Below are 27,332 nucleotides of genomic sequence, written 5' to 3'. Positions count from 1 at the left end.
TTTTTGCATCAACATATTTTGAGAGCTATAATTTTTTCATATTGTGGCCGACAGAGTCATGTGAGGGCTTGTTTTTTGCGGGACAAGCTGATGTTTTAACTGGTACCATTTTCGGGCACATGACATTTTTTTATCGCTTTCTATTCCGATTTTTGGGAGACAGATTTAGCAAAAGCCAGCAATTCAGGAATTGTTTTCTGTTTTTATTTTAATATCGTTCCGCGTGTGGTAGAATTGGTAAGGCAGCTATCATGATCCAGGACGGGGTTTTGCTTTGGCCCATCCTGGTCAGACAGGGGGATAATTGTATCTGCCTCTCTCTGGCAGAGAGCGGCTATTTAATGCTCACTGCACCTAGGTCCGGTGTCAGTTATACTCCTGCCTTCGACTGAGTTAAGTGACCTCTTATATACGTGTGCCTTGTGCCTGATAACTTGTTGCTTGTTTGGTTGTGATCTGATTCTGTCCCTGTTACGAGTTCTGCCTGACCCTCTTGTACTGCACCACCCCCTCGTGTATGACTCTCTGCTTGTGACTCGATTGCTCTCTGCTTGTACCGCACAGCCCTCTTGTGTATGACCTTTGGCTTCGTCTGACCTCCCGTCTGCCTATTCCTCCTGTACCTCGTTTGCCCATACCGTGTATGACCTCCGGTTTGCCCGACTCTGAGTGTTCTACCATTCCAGTAAGCAGGATGCTAAGCCCCGCCCCCTTGCGGTCACATGACCATAGGTCCTGTGCCTGCTTGCTAAAACTACAGCGTTCAGGTCCTGTGCATCAGTACTTTCCAGCTGTTCCTTTCCCCGAGGCCCCTACAATATGGGTGAGTCCCTGCACAGCGAAGGCTGTACGCCAGCGCTGTTAGGATCCTGACAGCAGCTTTATTCTGCAGGTAAGTACAATTACAGAGATACCCAATTTATATATTTTTATGTCTTGGCGCTTTTACACAATAACAACTATTTTATACAAAAAAATAATAATTTTTGCATTGCTTTATTCTGAGAGCTATAACTTTTTTATTTTTCTGCTGATGGAGCTGTATGACGGCTTTTTTTTGCGTGACAAGATGACGTTTTCAGCGGTACCATTTCTATTTACATTCATCTTTTTTTCATGTTATAGTGCACTTTTTATTTGATGGTATGACAAAGCATTGATTTTTGCCTGGTTTTTTATTTATTTTTTATGGTGTGAACTGGTTAACGAGTGGGACAGTTTTATTAGAGCTGGTCGTTATGGATGCGGCAATAACAAATATGTGTACTTTTATTGTTTTGTTTCTTTTTACATAAATTAATGTATTTATTTAAAAAATATTTTATTCTTATTTTTTCTTTATTTGGGGATTTAAAAATATATATATTTTTACACTTTTTTTAATTTTTTTTAACTTTTTTACATTTTCCCATCCTGGGACATCACTGTATGGTGTCAGTTCGCTGATCTGATGCTCTGCACTGCAGAGTATCACATCAGCATCTGACAAGCAAGGAAGGAGGCGTGTCAGCACCTGCTGTCAACAGGTGCTCACAAACCCCCTACCCTGCAGGACCCTGAAGGACTCTGAGGGCATCTTGCGGCCGGGGGTCTCCATGTAGACCATCAGGAAAACGTGATCAAAACTCATTGTCCTAATGGAAGCGCGCAGGGAATTCTCCTCTATGCCGCTGTTACTACTTACAGCGGTATCAGATGGGTTAACTGCCTGCGAACGGTGCTAGCACTGATCGTGGGCGTTGCTGCAGGGTGTTAGCTCTGACACCTGCACCTGATCGCCACGGCGCATGTCAGGAAGGGGTTAAAGGAATTGTCCACTACGAGGACAACCCCTTCTTAAACTAAATGTTCAGCCCCGATAAAATAATAAAGCCTACACTAACCTCCCTTGCCGGCGCCGTTCCCGCAACGTCAGCACTCGCTTTCCCTGCGGCTGTGATGCCGTGTTGTGACACGGAAAGCAAACATATGGAGGGCACCACTAAGCTGTATAATATTCAAAAAGGGGTTCAGTAAAAGGCATGCTAGAGAAAACTGTGGAAATGAAGAGAAAAGCAACATGTCCACAAGATATAACATGATTAACAATGTTTATTTACAAAAGGCACATACAAGAAAAACACACAATTTTCATAAAAACATAAAGCATGAACTACAGTAGTCATGCTGTGTAATAAGGCAATGATTCACCCACACCGAATCCCTCACAGGCTCCAAGGAAAAAAACAATTATTGTGTAATCAAAGACAAGATTGCAAATCTGTCATATTAGCGGAGCCACCCAAGCATAAATCATATGTAGCTAATCAAAGCACCATATAATAAGCTAAAGTTGGGGCAAGAGGTAGGCCTGATCAAAATAATGAAAGAATGCTGGATAACCCAGCCAATAAAGATCAAGGCAATAGCATGAAATGTAAAAGAAGCAGCCAAACCTATTCCTATGGTATAATAAGAAGGAGAAAATGGCCCCAAACTTGCCAAGCTCATGGAAGCAAAGGTACCAAAGTCGATCAGAGAGCCATGAGTGCTGCAGGGAACAGAGGGGGTACAAACCAAATTGTGTGTTTTTCTTGTATGTGCCTTTTGTAATCAATAAACATTGTTAATCATTTTATATCTTGTGGTGTTCCCAATTTGTAGGCACGCTGCTTTTCTCTTCGTTTCCGCGGTGTTGTGACACGTGACTCCGGCGCCCAATCAGCACTGGTGTCACTGTCTCAGCCTTCGGACAGCTTGAACATGAAGAGAAAGCCAAAGATCAGCCTAGACTTCCTCTTCAAGTTCAGTTTGTCCGAAGGTGGACACAGTGACACCAGTGCTGATTAGGCGCCGGGCATCATGTGTCACAACATTACATCACAACCCTGGGACCGCAAGTGCAGACACCGTGGGAACAGACCCGGCGCAAGAGGTGAGAATAGGCTTTATAATTTTATCAGCTCAAACATTTAGTTAAGAAGGGGTTGTCCTAGTAATGGAAAACCCTTTTAAAGATAGATATTTATAAAGGACATTATAAGTATCAGGCAACCCCTTTAAAATATTTATGACTTATACTGTGGGAGTTTCATGAATATCTGTGAATACCCCAATGAATATATTCCAAACAATATTCCTTATATAAAAACTTGAAGTCAATGACTGCTACATTTTCCTAACCTTGTTGCATAGCTGTGTGGAATGTACTTTTGGCTTCATGATGTATTTTTTTTCTCTGAAAAAATAAAAAAGCCCTGACACTTGAGCAGCTGTATTTATGCTACTTTAGACTTGGTCTCCCATAGCAATAATTATGCAGTAGTTTATATGTTGTCTTATGGCCTCAACAAGTCCGAGCTGAACTGGAGAACACTAGGGTAAAGTTCGTTTGACTAAAAGTATGGGGTTTATCACTCAGACATAATATTGTATATTTATCACCAAAGGAAACATTAGATGATGTCATGGGTATGATGAAAAACTGTTCAGAAAGGGTTTTTTGAGAATTTTTTTGGGGTGTTTTATTATAAAAATGTCGTTTTTTGTTCACTAGGTATCAGTGCAGATTGAGCTATATCATTTACAGGTGCTTCTCACAAAATTAGAATATCATCAAAAAGTGAATTTATTCCAGTTCTTCAGTACAAAAAGTGAAACTTGCATATTATATATAGTCATTACAAACAGAGTGATCTATTTCAAGCATTTATTTCTGTTAATGTTGATTATTATGGCTTACAGCCAATGAAAACCCAAAAGTTATTATCTCAGTAAATTAGAATACTTTATAACACCAGCTTGAAAAATGATTATAAAATCTGAAATGTTGGCCTACTGAAATATATGTTCAGTAAATGCACTCAATACTTGGTCTGGGCACTTTTTGCATTAATTACTGCATGAATGTGGCGTGGCATGGAGGCGATCAGCGTGTTCCACTGCTGAGGTGTTATGGAAGCCAGGTTGCTTTGATAGCAGCCTTCAGCATGTCTGCATTGTTGGGTCTGGTGTCTGTCATCTTCCTCTTGACAATACCCCATAGATTCTCTATGGAGTTAAGCTCAGGTGAATTTGCTGGCCAATCAAGCTCTGTGATACTGTTGTTTTTAAACCAGGTATTGGTTCTTTTGGCAGTGTGGATACGTGACAAGTTCTGCTGGAAAATTAAATTTCCATCTCCAAAAAACTTGTCAGCAAAGGAAACATGAAATGCTATAAAATTTCCTGGTAGACGGCTGCGCTGACTTTTGTCTTGTTAAAACACAGTGGACCTACACCAGCAGATGACATGGCTCCCCAAACCATCACTGATTGTGGAAACTTCATATCAGACCTCAAGCAGCTTGGATTGTGTGCATCTCCACTCTTCCTCCAGACTCTGGGACCTTAATTTCCAAATGAAATGCAAAATTTAATTTATATGAAAACAACACCATGGACCACTGAGCAACAATCCAGTTGTTTTTCTCCTTGGCCCAGGTAAGACGCTTCTGGCGTTGTCTATTGGTTATGAGTGGCTTGACACAAGGAATGAGACACTTGTAGCCCATGTCCTGGATACGTCTGTGTGTGGTGGTTTTTGAAGCAATGCAATGACTCCAGAAGCCATCCACTCCTAGTGAATCTCCCCATAATTTTTAAATGGCCTTTTCTTAACAATCCTTCAAGGCTGCGGTTATCCTGGTTTCTTGTGCACCTTTTTCTACCACACTTTTTCCTTCCACTCAACTTTCCATTAATATGCTTGGATACAGCACTGAGTGAACAGCCAGCTTCTATAGCAATGACCTTTTGTGGCATACCTTCCTAGTGGAGTATGTCAATGACTGCCTTCCGGACATCTGTCTGTCAAGTCAGCAGTCTTCCCCATGATTGTGGAGCCTACTGAAACAGAGTAAGAGACCTGTTTAAATACTTTGGAAGCCTGTGCAGGTGTTTTTGTTAATTATTCTAATTTACAGAGATAATGACTTTTGGGTTTTCTTTGGCTGTAAGCCATAATCATTAACATTATCAGAAATAAATACTTGAAAAAGATCACTCTGTTTGTAATGACACCTGTACATCTGAATAAGGCATCCGTCACAACTCACGACAGATTTTTGCACTACTTAATTTTTTATTAAAAAAGGGAACACATATTGTCACCAGGAAAAGAAGAAACATTCAGTAACATTTAATTAAAATAATGTTTCCCCTCTCCCTTGTGCCAAAATCAGATCTTTCTTTTGATTTAATAAGATATATGGAACATAACATTAATGGGGCCTAAGCTCTATGTCATGGCGACATATAAATGTTTTTATTTAAAAAAAAAGTATAAAAAAACAGTGGTTTCTTTATTACTTTTAGTTAGAAAAATATTTAGAATTGAGAGTCCTCAGTGTTTGATACCTTTTAATGTCTAACTGAAAAGATGGTAACAAATTGCAAGCTTTCGAGACTACTCAGGTCTCTTCATCAGGCATTTCTGTCTACTGGCTAATACGGTACAAAGATATATATTTTTCCTGTACTTTTAGTTAAAAACTTAGTGGTTAAACTATTTGGATCACAGAGTTTTCTTGTGCAAAAACTCCAATTTCAAATGTCATTTAACATTTATGGACAGTGTCATCTATATCTTCATTTCACATCACACTTTGTAATGTATACTTTTTATGTATTTATTTTTCAAAGACATTTTGCAGTTACATTATGGGTCCTTTTAATTTTAGCTGTGTAGTGTGTTTGAAGAGAGGTTACCCACAGACCCCTTGCTTGTTACTTCTGACTCAAATATCATGTTGTCTCATCACATTATAAGATTAAATTCTTCTACTACCTAATACTCTCTATCATAGATCATTTCTCTAGGACAAAAGTGTAGTCTTCACAACTTTTTTGTCCAGACCAAGAAATAAATTAAGAGCAAACCATGTTTCTTACCTTGAAGTATATGAAAAACAGATAATAATGGATGTTTATCCAATTAACGGATCTGTTTTTAGCACTGCTCATGCCCCGAACACTAGATGTGCTCAGTTAATTTGGATCTGTTACATATGGAACAAAATCGGATACAAAACACAAACCAGCTTCCATTTTTAAGTGGATCAGAGGTCACGCACAGTGTAGGACAGATTAAGTGCAACACAAAGGTGGAAGGGGAAGGGGGGCCCAACACTAGGGAAGCGGGGAGTGGAGACCCGTAGGCAGATCTAATGTCACCCTGTCTGCCCTAAGAGACCCTAAATAGGTTCCACACCTATCGCCGAGCAGGATACCTAGTCCCTGTCAGACCCTAGCGTTATGCACTGCTTAGGGAAGGAAGGGGTAGACGCTGGTCAATCCCCACTAACACTAAAGACAACTGGGATGCACAAAACAAGGGTAACACTTAGTTTGAGTAGACTCAGAGAGAAACACTGATGTCCTTCAAACTCCAAAGAGGACGCTAGCTGACTGCTGCAGCTCCAAGCCTCAACAGGGAAGTGCAAATAGAATATAACACCCAGATCTAGGTGACACCATTAAGGCCGGGGGAGGTGGCCACTAGTCTGCAAGGTCAACCGCTGAGAACTTCTGCAGCTAAATGCAGTTCGACTGTCTGCAGCCTCTGACACACCCGTGACATAAGGTTTTGTTTAATACTGGATCTGTCACAGAAGGATGACAACTGGATATGTGAACACAGCTTAAGCTGGATATTTATATGCCATGAAGAAGATAGTGATATGCAGCTTCACGTACATGCACAGTTATATTGATACAGCACCATAATTGAGAGATACATAAAGTGCACGTATACTAATGCCAGAAGACTCACCAACAAAATGGAGGAATTAGAATTAACTTTGTTGGAACAGAATTATGACATGGTGGGGATATCTGAGGCATGGCTGGATGAGAGCCATGACTGGGCGGTCGGTTAATTTACAGGGCTATAGTCTGTTCAGAAATGACCGTGCAAATAAGTGAGGGGGAAGTGTGTGTTTATATGTAAAATCATCCTTAAAACCCATCTTGCGTGATAATATATATGAATCTAATGAAAATGTAGAGTCCCTGTCGGTGGAGATAAGGGGAGGGGGAAAAAATAATAAATTACTGATAGGGGTTTGTTATAAGTCTCCAAAAATAATGGAAGCAACGGAGAATATCCTCATAAAGCAAATAGATGAAGCAGCGACTCATGGAGAAGTCATTATTATGGGGACTTCAACGACCATGAAATACATTGGGGAACTGAAACCTGCAGTTCCAGCAAAGGTAATAGGTTTTTGACAACTATGAGAGACAATTATCTTTCACAACTAGTTCAGGACCCAACAAGAGGGGGGCACTGCTTGACCTAATATTAACCAACAGGCCAGACCGCAAGTTAATAGTGTTCTGACACTGTGCAGCCACCGCACTGAGAGCCCACTGCAAATAAACTCTATTCCTCCTGGCAGCCTTGCTCTTTCAGTCAAAACTGTACCCCCAGCACTGACTGGCAACTGGCTCTGCATTAGGGTCAACTGTCAGTCAATGCCAGGGGATTCGATTACAACTGCCGCTCTGTATGCATCATATCTTAATTTCCCAAACAGCAAACCTGTTGCTGATCCCAATGAAAGGATAATTTTTCGACAGCTTGTTAAAAAAAATTCTTTGCTTCTCTGGGATACTTTTTGTAAGGCTCATTAAAAAGCCTCCTGTCTTAATAAAACAGAAACTGCACTAATGCCAGTTTTGCATAATCATCGCAGTTTCTAAGGCTGGTTTCACATTTGCGTTTTTTAGCGCTGGAAAAAAACGCATACCTGCGCATGCGTTTTTTCCCCTATATTTAACATGGGTGCGCATACCTGCGCGCTGGTAAGCGCATGTATGCGATTTTCATGCGCTGCGTTTTTTTGGGGTGTGCGTTGGTATTTTCCAGACGCAGCATGTTGCATTTTTTGGCCCTGCAAAAAAGCGCATGCGCACATATGCGCACGTTTTGCGCTAAAAATGGCCATTATAGCCTATGGATGCGCATATGTGCACACTGGCATGCTCATGTATGCGTTTTTTTGCATATGCGTTTTTTTTTTTTAACCATGGAATTTAGGGGTTTGGGTTAGAGTTAGGGTTAGTTAAGGGGGTTTAGGGTTAGGGTCAGGGTCAGGGTTAGGGTTGGGGTTTGGGTCAGGGTTAGGGTTAAGTATGGTTTTGTTAAGGATTAGGGTCAGGGTTAGGGTCAGGATTAGGGTTAAGTATGGTTTTGTTAAGGGTTAGGGTCAGGGTTAGGGTCAGGGTTAGGGTCAGGGTTAGGGTTAAGTATGGTTTTGTTAAGGATTAGGGTCAGGGTTAGGGTCAGGATTAGGGTTAAGTATGGTTTTGTTAAGGGTTAGGGTCAGGGTTAGGGTCAGGGTTAGGGTTAGGGTCAGGGTTAGGGTTAAGTATGGTTTTGTTAAGGATTAGGGTCAGGGTTAGGGTCAGGATTAGGGTTAAGTATGGTTTTGTTAAGGGTTAAGGTTAGGGTTAGGGTCAGGGTTAGGGTTAGGGTCAGGGTTAGGGTTAAGTATGGTTTTGTTAAGGATTAGGGTCAGGGTTAGGGTCAGGATTAGGGTTAAGTATGGTTTTGTTAAGGGTTAGGGTCAGGGTTAGGGTTAGGGTCAGGGTTAGGGTTAAGTATGGTTTTGTTAAGGATTAGGGTCAGGGTTAGGGTCAGGATTAGGGTTAAGTATGGTTTTGTTAAGGGTTAGGGTCAGGGTTAGGGTCAGGATTAGGGTTAAGTATGGTTTTGTTAAGGGTTAGGGTCAGGGTTAGGGTCAGGGTTAGGGTTAAGTATGGTTTTGTTAAGGATTAGGGTCAGGGTTAGGGTCAGGATTAGGGTTAAGTATGGTTTTGTTAAGGGTTAGGGTCAGGGTTAGGGTTAGGGTTAGAGTCAGGGTTAGGGTTAGGGTCAGGGTTAGGGTTAAGTATGGTTTTGTTAAGGGTCAGGGTTAGGGTTAGGGTCAGGGTTAGGGTTAGGGTCAGGGTTAGGGTTAGGGTTAGTTAGGGTTTAGGGTTTGGGTTAGGGTTAAGTATGATTTGGTTAAGGGTTAGGGTCAGGGTTAGGGTTAGGGTCAGGGTTAGGGTTAGTAAAGTCATGGTTTGGGTAGTGTGAGGGGCCACCTAAAAATGTTGGAAAAAAACGCAAACGCGGTAAAAACGCACTAAAAACGCATACAAACGCATAAAAACGCTGCGTTTTTTTCATGCATGCTCATAAAAATGCTTGAAAAAAACGCAGCAGTTGTATGCTTATGTATGCGTTTTTTCAATGCGTTTTTTTGCGGGAAAAACGCGCTGCAAAAAAAAGCAAGTGTGAAACTAGCCTTAGGGAAGAAGGACCTTTGGTGACATCATGGTCTTGTGACCAAAGGTCCTTATATAGCCCAAGACAACTGTTCTTCTTCCAATGAGGCCAACAGACACCAAGAGGTTGGAGACCCTTGCTGTAAGGGATCAAAAAATAAATTATCTTTAAATCAATAAAAATGTATATGCATTGTAGAAAATGGTATAACACTGCACAATACTGGGAAACGCAAAAGGGTGAATCAGATTACTCACTTGTAAATAAATGGAAAAAATGGACTGTCCTGAAGCTGTTTGCCTGTACTTGAATATATGTGATGCCTTTTAATTAGAAGAAAAAGCTGTTAAAATAAAATAAAAATACAACCAGTGATAAATAAATGAACACTAATGTTTGCCTGAAAGTGAACCCCTTAAGGGTTAAAAACACTGACCTGAACTTGTTCACAAAAACAGCTGTAGTATGGATATCAGAAAGAAAGGTGCCTCAAAATCTTCATATGATTTAAAATGCTGAGCCAAAAAATAAATTATGAATAAAGGAAAATACCACCAAATATTAGTTGACTGGTTAGAGGCTGTATGCTAACCTTGCTGGGTGCTATTTTTTAGGTGTCCTCAGTTGAACCAGGAATAGCCTGAATGCTGTGCAAATGCACATGAAGGCAGACCACCTGCAACGTGGATGATTATCAGTAACGGCCTGTGCCCACTAACGTGGTGCAGGAATATATGGCACTTACTTGGCTGACAGGTGATCAATGGTGCAGGCGTGAGGGTGATAGCCGCTGCTGTTAAATTGTGAAGCAGTGGGAGCCGCCGCTGCCTCGCATGCTCCGGCCGTGAGCAACGCTAAGGAGATCGGCGTGGAGTGTAGCGTGACGTCACACTAGGGGAAGGATGGTGGCTTGCAAGTGGCACAAATCCGACGCGTTTCGAGAGAAGACTTCTCTCTTCATCAGGGATGTGCTTCCCAGTGTGTGAACCATCCTTATATAGCATTCTAAGCCTGTATACAATGATCACCTGACCCATAGGAGCCTGGCTTGAACTCCTCCTATCTTATATAAAGAGACTAGTGTGTCTGCACAAACAAAGTTGATTGTGGCTACTTGTGGTTAACCCTTGGTCAAACAAAGAGGGCTTGAAGATAAATCATATTAGTTCCAAAACTTTTTTGTAAAATGGACATGAAAAAATAAAAAATGAAAAATACTAAAAAATGGGTAATAACCTTTATTCAGACACATATTAAAAACTATGACTGAAAAAATGTACTAAAAATGTATGTGCACCTATCAACGCCCAATCATAGCGAGCAGGGTGCCTTGTTGAGAACTGAATTTGAATCCATGCACACAATTCATGGGCTAATCCCGTAACCAGATGCTTGCAGAATACTGGAAATATATAGAATCATAGAATCGTAGAGTTGGAAGGGACCTCCTGGGCCATCTGGTCCAACCCCCTGCTCAAAGCAGGATTCGCTAAATCATCCCAGTCAGATGTCTGTCCAGCCTCTGTTTGAAGACTTCCATTGAAGGAGAACTCACCACTTCTCGTGGCAGCCTGTTCCACTCATTGATCACTCTAACTGTCAAAAAGTTTTTTCTAATATCTAATCTGTCTCTTCCCATTCAGTTTCATCCCATTGCTTCTAGTCTTTTCTTGTGCAAATGAGAATAAAGTTGATCCTTCTACAATGTGACAGCCCTTTAGATATTTGTAGACAGCTATTAAGTCTCCTCTCAGTCTTCTCTTTTGCAAACTAAACATTCCCAAATCCTGCAACCTTTCCTCATAAGACAGGGTTTGCAGACCGGTCACCATTCTGGTCGCTCTTTTCTGAACTTGCTCCAGTTTGTTGATGTCTTTTTTAAAATGTGGTGCCCAAAACTGGACACAATATTCTAGATGAGGTCTGACCAAAGAGGAGTAGAGGGAAATAATGACTTCACGTGATCTAGACTGTATGCTTCTGTTAATACATCCTAGAATTGCATTTGCCTTTTTTGCTGCTGCATCACACTGTTGACTCATATTCAGTCTGTGATCTATTAGTATACCCAAGTCTTTTTCACATGTGCTGTCACTTAGCCCTATTCCTCCCATTCTATATATGCTTTTTTCATTTTTATTGCCCAGATGTAGTACTTTGCATTTCTCCCTGTTAAAAACCATTCTGTTAGTTGCTGCCCACTTCTCCAGTTTATTTAAATCTTTTTGAATCCTCTCTCTCTCTTCTCTAGTATTAGCTATCCCTCCTAGCTTTGTGTCATCAGCAAATTTAATCAGTTTACCCTCAATTCCTTCATCTAAATCGTTGATAAAGATGTTGAACAATACAGGGCCCAGGACAGAGCCCTGTGGTACCCCACTTGAGACATTCTTCCAACTGGATGTGCAGCCATTTACGACCACTCTTTGGGTCCGATCACTAAGCCAGTTATGAATCCACCTAACAGTTGCCTTGTCCATTCCATACTTAGTCATTTTTTCAATAAGGATTGTATGAGAGACTTTGTCAAATGCTTTGCTGAAGTCAAGATATACTATATCTACAGCATTTCCTTGATCCACCCAATCAGTGATACCGTCATAGAAGGAAATTAAGTTAGTCTGACATGACTTATTAGTTAGAAACCCATGCTGACTCTGTTTAATCACTTCATTCTTATCCAGGTATTGACATACATGTTGTTTAATAATTTGTTCAAAGATCTTTCCTGGTATAGAAGTCAGACTCACCGGCCTATAGTTGCCTGGGTCCACCTTCTTCCCCTTTTTGAAGATAGGAACAACATTTGCTCTTCTCCAGTCTTCTGGCACTTCTCCTGTTCTCCAAGAATTTTCAAAGATTATGGAGAGGGGTTCAAAAATTTCTTCTGCTATCTCCTTCAGTACTCTGGGGTGTAATTCATCTGGACCTGGAGACTTGAATTCATTTAGGTTAGCTAAGTGTTTCCTCACTATCTTTCTGTTTATAGATATCCTGGATTCTTCTATTCCCTTAATAGGACAGTGAATAACAGTTGATGTTGCATTTCCTTTCTAACCTTCAGATATTAAATTCAGTTTGAACCCTATTAGTTTGCTCAATAGGTTCAAAATATCATAAAAAATGTCATAAAAAATGTATAATTATACACTGGAAAAAAACTCTTTGAAAAAAAAAAGAACTTTTGGAAAAAAATTTTTTGAGAAAGGAAAAAAAAAAAAAAAAATTTTTATTATTATTTGCCATATCATGAGGTTGGCAGATCATGTTTAAGGATTAAGAAGTGTGAACATACAAAACATATCAAAAATATGTTTTAAAACATCCATAAAAATACCCTGCGAGGGAAAAAGGGAACCTAAATAATCGTAAATATTAATAGGGCGTAATGCCCTTAGAAGAGGTGTGCGAAACATGAAGAGGTGAAGAAAGTAAAAAAGGTGAAAAAGGTAAAAAAAAAAAAGCTAAAAAAGCTTATAGTTCTATTTCATGATTCAAGCCTATTGGGGCCAAACTATCCAGGGTGTATATCCATTTGGATTCTACGCGAGACATAGCTTTGAGATAGTCACCCCTTCTGAGGTTTGGTCGGACTATTTGTATGCCCATAAAGGAGACTCCTCTACATCGCTTATGAATGTCAGCAAAATGACGAGATAGTGGATGTCCTTTGTATCCTTTTCTAATATTATCAAGGTGCTCCTTGATTCTGACCTGTAGGGGTCTCTTAGTTCTTCCAACATAGATTTTACCACAAGGATATTTTAAAATGTATATGACACCCGATGTATGGCAAGAAATTCTATCTCTAATATAAAAAGTTTTCATGTTGGATGAGTCCGTGAAGCAATGATGAAGTTTTTTAGAAGTTGCTGTTCTAATGCAGCACGCACATTTTCCACAAGATTGGAAACCTTGTGGATTTGAGCTTACACGGGCTGTTTGATTAACATTTGTGCTAGAGCCACTCATCTTGGTCGTGGGTGCCAATCGTAGGTCTAAATTTCGTGCTTTAGTATACACGAATCGAGGCTTATTTGGAAGCAAATCACCCACATATTTATCACCCTGTAAATGTGACCAATGTTTACAAATGATTTTGTTAAAAGCCTTATGGCCTGCATGAAACTGGTTGATGATGGGTAGATTATAAATTTGTTCGTGAATCGTAGCTGGATCGTTAACTAAAGGGGGTTTATGGATCAATGAAAATCTTGGCATAGAATCTACCTGCTGCCTTGTTCTCTCAAGTAGTTCTATATTATACCCTTTAGCTACAAATTGGTTAATTAGAAATTGTGTTTCGTTATGATAATCAGTTATATTTGTACAATTACGTCTGATAGCATAAACTGGCTTTTTGGGATGTTGATCAGCCATATGGGTAAACGACAGCTAGTGGTATGAACATAGCTGTTAGAGTCTACTTCCTTGTCATTATCTTATCATTGTATATGCATTGTCTTTAAATAATTGTCTGGTTATAATTTTAATATAGTGCATATGGTGTAGAGAAAAAGACATTGTTATGATGAGCCTGCCCCTTTAAAGCAAGTAAATAGCTCGCTTTGTAATGTACTGTCTTTTTTTTTTTTCTCATGCAGATGATAGATCTCAACCTACTGTTCCTATTTGCAGCAAGTATTCTGCTTTTTTTAACTTTGTACATAGTTTTACATGGTCCACGACGAGCTTTTACTCGAATTGTTTTACATGAAGTGATAGAAGGAGTCAAACATTTTTTCACGAATCAAACCAAGGAACAGAGAGTTTTGCAGTATGTGCTGGATAATGCAATGCTTGGAGACCCCCAGAGTGTCGTAGATAATATTGATAAATACTGTAACCAAAAGGAATGGGCTATGAATGTGGGAAACCAAAAGGGTAAGAATATGTAAAGAAATTAAATGCATACGTATATGTGTACATTTTATTCAGCTTCTTATGACCTGCATGCCCATATAGACAGATTAGGAGAGTTGGTCCTACTGACTGATTCTCTTTATGTACAGAATTCGAACAACCTTCCCCTCTCCCTTATAATCACAAAGGGGTCACTTATGGCATCATATATCCACATACTTCATGAGCTCAGAGCATAGGCGTACATAGAAATCACGGGGCCCCATAGCAGAATTTCTAATCCAGGATGCCTAGACAGTTGAACTTGCGCTGCAGGGCCGGCCCGAACGTATAGGCGAACTAGGCGGCCGCCTAGGGCGCCGACCCAAAGGGGGCGCCAGGGAAAAAATAGAAAAAATTATAAAAAAATCTTTTCCAAAGTCTAAAAGTTTTAGGGATGGAAAGAAAAGTGTACATATTTAAAGGCAAATATGACGCAAGAGAGGTTGGTTGGGTTGGCAACAATTTCGATAGAATCTGAAGTTGCTAAACAAATTAATCTCGGTGACTTAGTGTCATCCTTTTAAAAAAAAAAAAGGCAAGGAAACAAAAATTTTAAATACCTATGGTCGTTTTTGTTTTGTGTTATTGATCACTTTGTATATATTTGTCCTATACAACTTCTCAGAAGATTAAAGAGTTAGGAGAGAGTTAATTAATCATTGTTGTTGTGATTGTGGTTTATTTTGCTCCTAAATTTATATCCCAAGTTTTCATCTACTGCCAAGAATAGTAGGGGCGCAACAAAATAGTTTCGCCTAGGGCCCCGTAATCTCTCGGGCCGGCCCTGGTGCGCTGTATTGTTATATAAAGAAAACTACAGTGTATCTGGAGGTATATACTTGTCTGGGTAAACCAACTACGGTATGCTGAATTGCAAAAGAGAAAAAGAAAGAAATTAGCATTTTCCCCATTGTCTCTTAGTTACTAGTTCTGTTCTCATTAAATCCTCATCTGTAAAACAAAAAGTAAAATGTGGCCAAAGTATAAAAAAATGTATACTCTTTACAAATCACTTGCACAAAGTCATAGCCAAAAACCCGCACCTCTTTTGCTCCATTGTCCCTATGACACCACCTTTTTCTCTTTGCACTGGAAGTTTAACCTTGTCATTAGGAAAGTTGTCATTTCTTCTCAACCAGCTGCTACGCAACTAGTTATATGGATATCAACCAAAGTGTTGTCATGGAGAATAATGAGTGGTAGATATGAAGATGCTGGCTTCCGGCCTATAATGCTGACATTATTCATGTACATTGAAAAGCTTGAGCATTTTCATTTTACTAGTTATTCACACTCGTTTTCTGTTACAGGCTTGATCCTGGATAATATTGTGAAAGAGACTAATCCAAATCTCGCCCTGGAATTGGGCACATATTGTGGCTACTCAGCTGTCCGCATTGCACGGCTTTTAAAGCCTGGAGCTCGTTTATTTACTGTGGAATTTAATACAGAATATGCCGCAATAGCTAAACAGATTGTAGAATTTGCAGGTGTTAATGACAAGGTATTTCTATACGTTTTATCTGAAAAATGTTGATTTCTCCAAACCAAAGCTGTTCACTTTCTGAAGTTGGCTATGTCATGTACAATAAAATGGCATCTTCTCTCAATACCGTGTACATTAGTTCCTTGGTACTTAGTGTTTCATTTTATTTTGACAATGTTCTATTGAGAAATCAGATGAGAACCTAGACGCCACGTGACTTCTTGCCCGAGCAGGCAGCAGAGCGGAATCCTGTAATTGTGTTCATTATACACTGTCAGGAATCAGCAATCTGCACTTACACAAAATGACTGCAGTAATTTAGTTGAATCCCAGAAAACCCCTTGAAATAATGTCGAGCACCTTGACTGGCCTCAATACAACTGTCTTAGTAAATGTGACCCACAGTCTGTAGACGTTGTTGTTACTGACAAAGAGAACTGATGGTTATCATACAACTTGTCCACTGCACGCTGCCGATAGATGACGAGAGTAATCAGTGGTCAGTTATAAAATAAAAAAAGTCGACTTTTTTTTTTCAGGTGCAAATAATAGAGGGAAGTACACACAACATTATTCCTCAGCTGAAGAAGAAATATGAAATAGATACAGTAGACTTTGTTTTTGTGGATCACTGGAAGGATAAATACGCAGAAGATACTAAACTTTTGGAGGTAAGGGTGTATTTTTATTGTATACTAGCTGAAGAGCCCGGCGCTGCCCGGGCATAGTAACTAACTACGGTTAGTTATAACAAATTATAACGCATAGCCACATTCACTATAATATCCCACATCATCCCATCAGCCAAAGCCACCGGACTACTACCCCTAATATCCCACATCGTCCCGTCAGCCAGAGCCACCGAACTACTACCCCTAATATCCCACCTCATCCCGTCACAGCCACCGGACTACTATCCCTAATATCCCACATCATCCCGTCAGCCATAGCTACCAGACTACTACCCCTAATATCCCACATCATCCCGTCAGCCAGAGCTACCAGACTTCTACCCCTAATATCCCACATCATCCTGTCAAAGCCACCGGACTACTACCCCTAATATCCCACATCATCCCGTCAGCCAGGGCCACCAGACAACTGCCAATAATATCCCACATCATCCCATCACAGACGCCGGACTACTCCCCCTAATATCCTACATCATCCTGTCAGCCAGAGCCACCGGACTACTACCACTAATATCCCACATCATCCCATCAGCCAGAGCCACCAGACTACTCCCCCTAATATCCCACATCATCCCGTCAGCCAGAGCTACCGGACTACTACCACTAATATCCCACATCATTCCGTCAGCCAGAGCCACCGGACTACTATCCCTAATATCCCACATCATCCCATCAGCCAGAGCCACCGGACTACTACCCCTAATATCCCATATTATCCCGTCAGCCTGGGGTCAGAACCAGAGCACTGAGTGGAACGGTCCTAACTTCCATACCAGGGATCCCTTTAAGAGAGGCCTGGGGTCAAAACCAAAGCCCTGGATGGATTTGCTCTGATTTCCATACCAATGATCCCTTTAAGAGGGAAGATGTGCCTACAGGATGGAGGATGTTTGATAGGGATATGGGCAGGGAGGGGGGATTCATTTCTGTCATGTGCTCTCTGCTGCTTTCAGGGGGGCAGACAATGGCTGGGAGCTTATGTTCCCAGGGATCCTAGATTTCTCCCACAATGTCAGTGTCTGCTGAGGTGTTGTCAATTGGGAAACTTGCTCATAGCAACCAGTCACAGCTCAGCTACTTTTAACCAGCTCTGGTGAAATGAGAGATGCTTAGTGATTGGTTGCAAGGAAAACTGTTGCTCATAGCAACCAATCACAGCACAGCTTCTTTTGAACAGCTCTGGTAAATTGAAAGATGCTTCGTGATTGGTTGGTGATACACACACACATACATACATACATTCACTTTTATATATAGAGAGATTTACTATCTCTTCAGATATGATTTTGATTTGGTGAAAGGTTATTTTAAGACCGTATATACTCGAGTATAAGCCGAGGCACCTAATAAAAAACTGTGAAAACTTATTAACTCAAGTATAAGCCGGGTTTGCATTGTCCCCTCATCCCCATCCTAGTATGCACGGCCTTCTCATCATTATCCTGGTATGCACGGCCTCCTCATCCCTATACTGGTGTACATGGCCACCTTATTCCCATCCTGTGGTACGGCCTCCTCATCCCCATCCTAGTTTGCATGGCTTTCTTCCCTATCCTGGTATACATGGTTCCTCATTCCCATCTTGGTATGCATGGCCCCCTCATCCCTATCCTGCTAAGCATGGTACCCTCATCCCTATCCTGGTATACATGGTTCCCATCAAAAGAGCATAAAAAAAATAAACCATCCTACTTACCTTCCTGCGCTCAATTGCGGCGTCTTGTTCCAGTGCCAGCAGCTGCTTTATGCTTGTAAGCAGTGCATGGCAGGGATGTCATGTGCTGCTTATAAGCAGAGCACAGCTTCTGGAATACTCACTGCTCTCCACACCGGGACTATGTGCTGTGCGTGGAGGGCAGTGAGTATCCATTGATATTAAGTAGTGCGCACAGTGGCAGCTGCAGCCACTGGGCAATCATGTGTCCCTGCTACGTAAGGGAATGAATATTCACCTCTCTCCACACCTATGAGAGTGTAGAGAGGTGAATATTAATTTCTCTTTAGCGGGCCCCGTGATCCCCCAACCGCTGCTAGAAGTCGGCGGCTGCACCTGACGCTGTGCGGGCTATTACAGAGAAATTAATAATCACTGCCAGTCAGTGAATATTCATTTCTCTTTAGCAGTGGGCACAGGAGTTGGCTGCAGCAGCCGGCTCCTGCCTCTGTGACCTGCTGCTCCACCGCTGCCACTTTCCCTCCATTCTTTTGGGACAAAAAATGTGCTGAAAAACTCGGCTTATAGTAGAGTATGTATGGTAATTTATTTTACCATTGGCATTCAAATAGCATCTAGTCTTTTATAAATTTTAAACATAAAATATGAGCCAGCACATCTATTAGTAAAAGTGTAATATGTAAGTGCACATACTGTATACACTGTGGTCATTAGCAAACAAATATAACCTAGAATAAAATCAATGCATAGAAGCACTGCAGTAAGTAACTGGTAATAGTACATGTAAAAAACATAGAGAACTTAGTTGACATTTTTTGATCAAAAAAGCATAAAAGCCATAACACTGCGACAATCTGTGTACGCAATCAGGATGGTCTCTATCTGTAGTAACTCACCTCACTATGTGCCAACAGGCTTCAAAATAGACGAGGGCTGAGCAGGACCTATACCTGACTGTTTAACACTTGCCTGTGGAAAACCGAATCGGTATGGTACACAGCCCAAGGGGAAGGGCACACACCCAAATTTACCAAGTACAAAATACTGAGGTAAAAACAAGGGCCAGCACACCTGGTAGTATAAGTATAATATGTAAGTGCACATATACACTGTGCCACTGACAGACAAATATAACCTACAATTAAAAAAAATTGTCAAAACACTGCAATAGGTAAGTAAATAGCAATACATGTAAAAAATAACATAAGGTACTTGGTTGACATTTTTTTTAATCAAAAAAGCGTAAAAGTTTTCCCACCACGGGAACCCATTTAGGATAGTCCCTATCTCTAATCACTCACCTTGCAACATGCCAACACACCTCCAAATACTGTAGACAGTGGATGGGGCAAAACAAGACCTGTGTCTGATTGTGTTAGAAGAGATAGGGGCCAGCCGGATTGGGTACACCTTGTCGTGGTGGGATGGCTTATATACTTTGTTGAACAAAAAAATATCAACTACGTATGGTTTTTACATGTGTTATTACATATTAACTTACTGCTGTGTTAATACACATTTGTTTTTTTATAAGTTATATTTTTATAAATGATGATAGATATATTATCTTCCATTAATATTTCTGGAGGTAAGAAGTGACTACTCTAACTGTAATTAACACTTTTCTTTGCTGGCATGTAAGTTTTTGGAAAAAAATAAATCTCTTGACAATTTTTTATATTGCCCACAAATATATTTATACATGTAAATGAGATCACTTCATTTTTCTGAGCTGAACAAGTCCGAAGTATTTGTCATTGTCTTTTTAGAAAAGAAACCTCATAATCCCATTTCATAATCTATGTGAGGGCCTTTGAACACCCTTTATTAATTTGAAGCCCAAAACCAAATCCCAAAATTTAATATGTGGTCTTACAATAGATTTACACAGGGGGAATATTACAAATTACTATCTTTACATACCTTAAAATGTATTTGATTCTGCAGCTACTGTTTGACCGTTAGTACTGTTACTTCTCACTTTTAATTAGAATATCCTTGTTAGGCTTCAGGTTTCTGCATCTGCTCTGCAGGAATCCAGAGCCTCACATTCCGCGGTCTCCTGCTGTCTATCTACTGCAGTGTAGATTACTTTGCAGCAGACCGCTCCAGAGACTAAGTTCCTCTGTGCTCCTACTGGGCATGCTCACGAGACGATCTCCCATTGGAGATTGGGAGTCATGTGCCCAGGTCCTGCACCAGATCTCATTGGTTCATCTCGGAGATCTGGAAGGTCCCGCACGGCTATAAAAAATGGTCATGACCGTTCGGCCATGCGCTAGTATAGACTATACTTGCTATGTGTGAATGGTGACGGATGTATGTTTCTGGTGACTGACTCATTATAAAACCCCTTCCCTCTGATATTACGCATGTGGATAGGGAATTAGTTTAGCAGTCAGCGCCAGTCAGTGGCAAGCCTTAAGCCACTGTGCACACTGCACCGCTACGCTAGCATCCGACATTGCGCTTGCTTTCTGGCTTTGTCGTCGAGCGGCAGTGTCCTACGCCGTGCTATTGTTGCAGCACTTCTTGGCTCTCGCAGAAGAGACGCCGCACACACGGTAGGTCTAGAGGGACGCAGCTCCTCTGTCTTGGGTTCTGCTCCTGTGACCAGATACCATGTGTGCATTTACCTGAGGCCTGTGTCACTAACAGGTTTGGCATTTTGTATGTTTTTGTTGCGGCACCTCTGTGTGTGAACAGAGCCCACTCTGCGTACTCTGGGTGAAGTTGAACCCGTGCGCATTATACCGCCATATCGGCACCTCCGTGTGTGAACAGAGCCCGCTCTGCGCACTCCGGGTGAAGTTGAACCTGTGCGCATCATACCGCCATATTGTTCCTCTGTCAGTACCTAGCAGCGGTGTAACACCTACTGCACGGTGGACCCCGAGTGGCTAACGCACTTTATTATTTATTTTTATTTAGTGCGCTTCGCCGTTGCTAACAAGCCTAGCACTCCTGTTATTGCAAATTTTATTCTATTTAATGAGAACCTGTCATCAAATTAATGCTGTTTGAACAATGGGTTGTATGAATGAAACATTGGCTTTGCGATTGCAGCCAGATATGTTTTATTCTGAAATGATGCAGCATTCACAGTGAACATATTTTGAAAAGTCGACTGAGGACTACCCCGTGTGCACAATTTTTAGGCAAGTACCGTATATACTCGAGTATAAGCCGACCGGAGTATAAGCCGAGTTCCTTAATTTTGCCACAAAAAACTGGGAAAACTTATTGACTCGAGTATAAGCCGAGGGCGGTGCTGCACAATGGTTAATGGTGGTCCAAAAAGATGCTCCATAGATAAATAACCCCCATAAAATGCTGCATAAGGGTTAAAGGTGGCCCAAGAAGATGCTCCATAGATAAATATCCCCCATAAAATGCTGCACAAGGGTTAATGGTGGTCCAAAAAGATGCTCCGTAGATATATACCCCCCCATAAAATGCTGCACAAGGGTTAATGGTGGCCTAAGAAGATGCTCCATAGATAAATACGGACCATGTATTGCTGCTGCTGCAAATAAAAAGAAAATTACTTACTCACCTCTTGTCATTGGGGGCCAGGTGCCGATGTCCAGAGCAGGCAGGGACACCGGCACGCTATGTGGGCCAGGTGCCGGTGTCGCCGCTGGCTCAGGCCCCCAGCACTGGTGATATTTACCGATCCCTGTTCCATCACCGCACTCCGCTCTGTCTTCCAGGTCCTCTGCCGTGACGTTCAGCAGAGGGCGCGCACTTACTACATCATCGCACCCTCTGACCTGAACGTCACAGTCAGAGGACTGCAGGACGCTGAAGACAGCGCGTGGCGGTGGAACGGGGACAGGTGAATATTGTAAGTGCCGGGGCCCTAAGCAAGTGGCAAACCCGGTACCTGACTCCCATAGCGCGCCGGTGTCCCCGCCTGCTTAGGACCCTGGAACTTGCCCTGCTGCCAACGCTGACCGCCAGCCCTGCAGTAGCCACCGGGGACACTGACCGAGGCTGCAGGGATGCAACTACATCGTCCTGAGATGCCAGGGACCTCCACCCTGCATCGTGACCAGTTAAGTGGGACCCGTGACTCGAGTATAAGCTAAGTAAAAAGAGGCTGAAAAACTTGGCTTATACTCAAGTATATACGGTAAGTATTTTGACCATATCATCATTTTTAGTCATATTTTCCAACGCCAAGCTTTATATATAAACCTGAACACTTATTGGATGAAGATCAATTTTGCCACTCACATCTCACTCGTGTTGATTTTCTATGGAAAATTGAAGCTGTCATTCATTATGTCCTTTCTATATAATAGGTACTATCCCTTTGTAGAGTCATAAAATATATCAACAACTGTATAGTAGTAGATGGACACCTGTGTAAAATTTGGACCTGGGCCCTGTCCTGCATTTTTTCAGATGTATGAGCCCTTACAGCATTGTAAATCCTGTAAAGAGCATAATGTAATAATGTCCCCCATCCTGTACTAATGTCTTACATCCTTGGCCCTTTTCACGTATAACGTCCCCCATCTGGAGCCCCTTCAGGTAATAATGTCCCCAATCCTGGATCTCTTGCAGTAATAATGTCCAACATCCTGGGCTCCTTCCTGGTATAATGTCTCCTATCCTGGGTCCCTTCCAGTAATAATGTCCTCCATCCTGAGCTGCCTGCCTCTGATTGTTTAGTGGCATGTGTTGCAGTGCAGAGACTTAGCGGATCTCTGCATCACGTTACATTTCAGCTGAATGTGCTTCCTTGAATGCACATCCAGTTGAAATAGTCGCTGGCGTCGGTGGACCCCCCTTCTACAGAGCCCGTTTATGATCACACCCTCTGCGACCATGATCGTTACCGCCCTGATAGTGACTATATTGAGATAGTGTTAGGCTTGTGTTCTACCTTAGCATTGATGTTAATAGGATTTAAATGCCAATTGCTACCTCACTGGGTACCTAAAATGTACACTTCTCAGCATTGAAATTGTACAACCAAGAATTTGTGAAGTTAGGGAAATCGCAAGATCATTACACATGTCAATGATATGCAAACAATTTAAAAATGGAAAGAAAATTTTCAAACCATTTCTATCTATTCAGCATTGAGTATGAACGCCACATGCAGAAATATTCACACTGTACTACTAGCCTAGGTATTATATTAAGTGCCACTTTGGTGAACAACTAAGCTGCTGGTGTTGTTTTTTTATTTCTCTGACAACAGAAGCTTTAATATTGCATGTTCACTCATGACAAGTGTTTCTTTTCTTTCCGCAGAAGTGCAACTTGCTAAAAAAGGGCACAGTTGTTCTCGCAGACAATGTCATCGTTCCAGGTGCCCCTGAATTCCTGGAATATGTCCGTACCTGTGGACGATATGACTGCACAAACTATCCTTCACTTCTGGAATACATGAATGAGAAAGATGCACTGGAAAAAGCAGTATTCAGAGGATAGATGCTATAGTCCTTTTGGAGAGCTTGTTCCAGCTCTGGCAACAAAGATGTTAGAAAGAACTGTATTTTTCGGACTATGAGATGCACTGGACCATAAGACACACCTAGGTTTTAGAGGAAGAAAATAGAAATAAAAAATTGAAACAAAAACTGTGGTCAAATCTGTGCTAATATCCCCTATCCTGGTATATATGGTCCCCTCATCCCCATCCTGGTATGCATGGCTCCTCAACCCTATCCTGGTATGCATGGCTCCTCAACCCTATCCTGGTATGCATGGCTCCCGCATCCCAATCCTGGTATGCATGGCCCCCTCATCCCTATCCTGGTATGTATGGCTCCCGCATCCCCATCCTGGTATGCATGGCCCCCTCATCCCTATCCTGGTACACATGGCTCCTTCTTCCATATTCTGGTATGCATGGTCCCCTCAATCCCCATTCTGGTATGCATGGTACACTCAATCCCCTTTCTGGTATGCATGGTCCCCTGAATCCACATTCTGGTATGCATGGTCCACCCATCCCTATCCTGAAATGCATGGCCTTCTCATCCCTAGCCTGGTATGCATGGTCCTCTCATCCCTATCCTGGTATACATACCCTCTTAATCCCTATCCTGGTATGCATGGTCCCCATCTGAAAAACATTAAAAAACATAAACCATTATACTTACCTTCCTGCGCTCCCTCGCAGCATACTGTTCTGATGTCAGCAGCTAATTTATGCTTGTAAGCAGCTCATGGTAGTGACATCATACACTGCTTACAAACCGTGGACAGCTTCTGGAATACTCACTGCTCCCCACGCTGGGACTATGGGCATGTGGAGCAATGAATATTCACTGATCTTAAATAGCGGGCACAGTAGTCGCAGCCGCTGACTTCATGAAGCAGTCGGACGATCACATGTGCCCACTACTCAAGGGAATGAATATTTCTTGCTCTCCACTCCCATATGCATGGATAGCAGTGGATATTCATTCTATTTAACAGCAGGAAGCCAGGCTGCTGCTGCGACTACTGTGCCTGCTATTAAAGATCAATAAATATCCACTGCTCTCCACGCCCATGTGAGTGGAGATCAGTGAATAGTCAATCCCTTAAGTAGCAGACACACTTCAGAGCAAAGCAGCTGCAGGAAGCAGGCAGATGCAGCTAACAGCATGTCTGCTATTAAAGAGAAATAAATATTCACTGCTCTCCAATCTCATGGGCATGGACAGAAGTGAATATTCATTTGTCTTTAGGAGCGGGCACAGGGGTTAGCCTTCTGTGACCTGCTGTTTTGCTGATGCCGCTCCCCCACCTCCCCATCCAAAGTCATAGCAGGTACATCTGGATTATAAGATGCACCCCCTCATTATCCTTCAGATTTTTGAGGTTGAAAAGTGCGTCTTATAGTCTGAAAAATACGGTTCCTTCAAACAGGTAATAAGGTCCTAAATCACAAGAATGCAGACTAATCTTCACAAAAGTCACTAACTTGGATGCAATGCCACGCATATATAAAAATCCATATAAAATGTTTAAATACATATATTACTTACCATATGTATTATAGCCCAGATCTACATTCATAATTCTGCGACCTTCAGAGATGAAATCTTCCACTAGTTCTTGCAGTTTCAATGTCTAAAACAGGCTAAATAGGTTATAAAATATAAAGGTAAAGAAACATCATCTCCATCCCTGACTTTTGCCAGTTGTGGGATGTACAAGGGTTGAATCTGGGTTTGCCGCCTTCTTCTGAATATCACAGACTGTTGCTATCTGAAGGCCCATTGCTACTTCTTAAATTTAAATTGTTTGGGATTGTGCTAATGCCATGTTGATATTAGGATATGTTGTTGTTATATTTAATACAGTGTTTTGTACTATACCATATGTTTATATGTGCGCTGCGACTATTGTGTGACAGATTAAGTGAAGAGATGCGAGTGTAATGCGAGGAATTGGTGTTGTGCGCGCCAACACGTTTTTTAGGAGAAATGCTGGGGGTCTAATTTGAATAGACAGCGGGCCATGGAATAACAGGAGTCATGAATCTGCATAAATAGTTAATAAAATGCAGTTGTTGCAGTCTGCCCCAGGTGGAAGAAATAAACCATCCTGGATAAGAGAGCCACCATTACAAATATATGGTAAGGACTGCCACCACAGAGTGGAGGAAAGAGGCTTATTCCTATGAGTGAAGAGTATCTGCTGACAGGGCAAAGATAGTAGCCATTATAGAAGGAAGATTAGATACATGGAGGCTTCTTCCGACTGTAAAGTTGGCTAAATAAGCATCTTGCGCCTGAGTGTGAAGAGAATTACTTCATCAGAGATACAAATGCCTATGTGTCAGGAATTGTGATGTGAAAACTGAGTAACTAGGCCGCAAGTGTGCATGTTGCTAGACAGGAGCTACTCCTGTGTACCACTGTGAGGAGAGGTGACTATGAGAAGGGACTGGGACAGACACCATAGATGTGTTCTGTGCAGGACTGTGGAGACAAAAAAGATTGTGTCTGTGTGATGAAATTGCTGCCGACATGTTTGCCAGCAGAATATTGCAAGTGCCAGCAAAGTGTCTCCAGTGTTCGCTCGTTGAGGTAAACCAACTTTCCATTTATGTTTAAGCCTGTTACCTCTTGAAGAGCTACTGTAACGATCAAGCTCAATGCCTCCTGGTGAGTAAAATTCACTTGAACTGTTGCTGGTGTCTGTCTGCAATTCTATCACTATCTCTGAATGGTAAAACATGTCTCTCCAACAAGGGTCAAGTGTATCAATAAGAATTAGGCAGTGAAAATTAGACATTTTTTAAATATACCCCAATATTATTCTTTTGCACCCTTTCTTACCAGAAATAGTGGTTGGTATCCCATAACCACTGGTATTTCTATTAACTCCTTTACCACCCTAGAATATCAGAGATTTGTTATTACTCTTAAATGACTATTGGAGCAATATGGATATTACAAGGGATTCTGTATTTGTATGCGTGTTAATCCTACGCAGAAACGTAACAATTGGAGCAAATTGAATAAAATGTATTATCCTGTTATATGATACGTAATAAATTTGACAAAATTTGTGACATATTTACAGCACAATATCTCATGCTATTGAACATTTATTCCAGTATGTTGCAGCAAATATAATGTCATCTTTAATACATTTTGTGCTGCCGTTAAGAATAAATGTATTTGTGCTGGAATTAAAATGACCTGAATCTTCATCCATAGTTTGTGAATACCATGAAATTTATCTTAAGATATTTTTACACAAGGAAGATTTTCTAAAAGAGTTTGGTGAAATTCATGTGCCTGGTGCTGAACTATTAAACATTTGAAAATAAGGAAGGGCTTTTCAGTCAGAAAATGTTTGCAAGAAATCGGCCATTTGTGAATACATCTGAAAATATTCCCACAAACATCTTTTATAAAATGCCATTACAATAAGCCATAATGTGAAGCAAAAGCAACATTGTGCAAATGTAACTTTGGTTGCTTTCACATGAACGCTGAAATTACCAGCCCAGTTACATACCCAAACTGTGGATGTGCCCATCTCTGTGTGCAGTTCCATTCATTCATCCGCATAATAAACTTCTGCAGTAGCTGCATATCATTAATTTCTTACCGTAAATTCTCTTCCCTTTAGTCCAAAGCAGCAGCACCACACATGGGAGATTCTCCTCTCCTGAAATCAGTAGACAGATAATCAAATGAGTTGTCGGGCAGCCCATTTAGCCCTAATACTTAGCTGACGCACTGTGTAATTATGAAGACTAAACAGGAAAAAAACATCACACAAGGTCTGCTGATGAAGCTAGTGGACGTCCTTTTC

General features: G+C 41.3%; 1 protein-coding gene across 4 annotated transcripts in view; it reads left to right on the top strand.

Annotated features, from left to right (window-relative positions):
• The window catches only part of LOC141069485 (catechol O-methyltransferase-like), a 102,004-nt gene extending 75,809 nt beyond the window's left edge, over positions 1 to 26,195 (top strand). For 3 of the 4 annotated variants that reach the window (XM_073559077.1, XM_073559073.1, XM_073559074.1), the window contains exons 2-5: positions 13,897 to 14,176; positions 15,508 to 15,701; positions 16,223 to 16,354; positions 23,319 to 26,195. In XM_073559077.1, the coding sequence (XP_073415178.1) occupies positions 13,897 to 14,176; positions 15,508 to 15,701; positions 16,223 to 16,354; positions 23,319 to 23,498 (786 nt within the window). In that variant the 3' untranslated portion in view covers positions 23,499 to 26,195. Of the gene's footprint in view, positions 1 to 4,352; positions 4,462 to 13,896; positions 14,177 to 15,507; positions 15,702 to 16,222; positions 16,355 to 23,318 lie in introns of those variants that run through there. The other variant, XM_073559075.1, reaches the window with a different exon arrangement.
• Positions 26,196 to 27,332: the final 1,137 nt, after the last annotated feature.

This window comes from Dendrobates tinctorius, unplaced genomic scaffold, assembly GCF_039654945.1.
Source record: "Dendrobates tinctorius isolate UK_male_01 unplaced genomic scaffold, ASM3965494v1 ptg000265l, whole genome shotgun sequence".
Taxonomy (NCBI): domain Eukaryota; kingdom Metazoa; phylum Chordata; class Amphibia; order Anura; family Dendrobatidae; genus Dendrobates; species Dendrobates tinctorius.
This window is presented reverse-complemented; position numbering and strand designations above follow the sequence as displayed.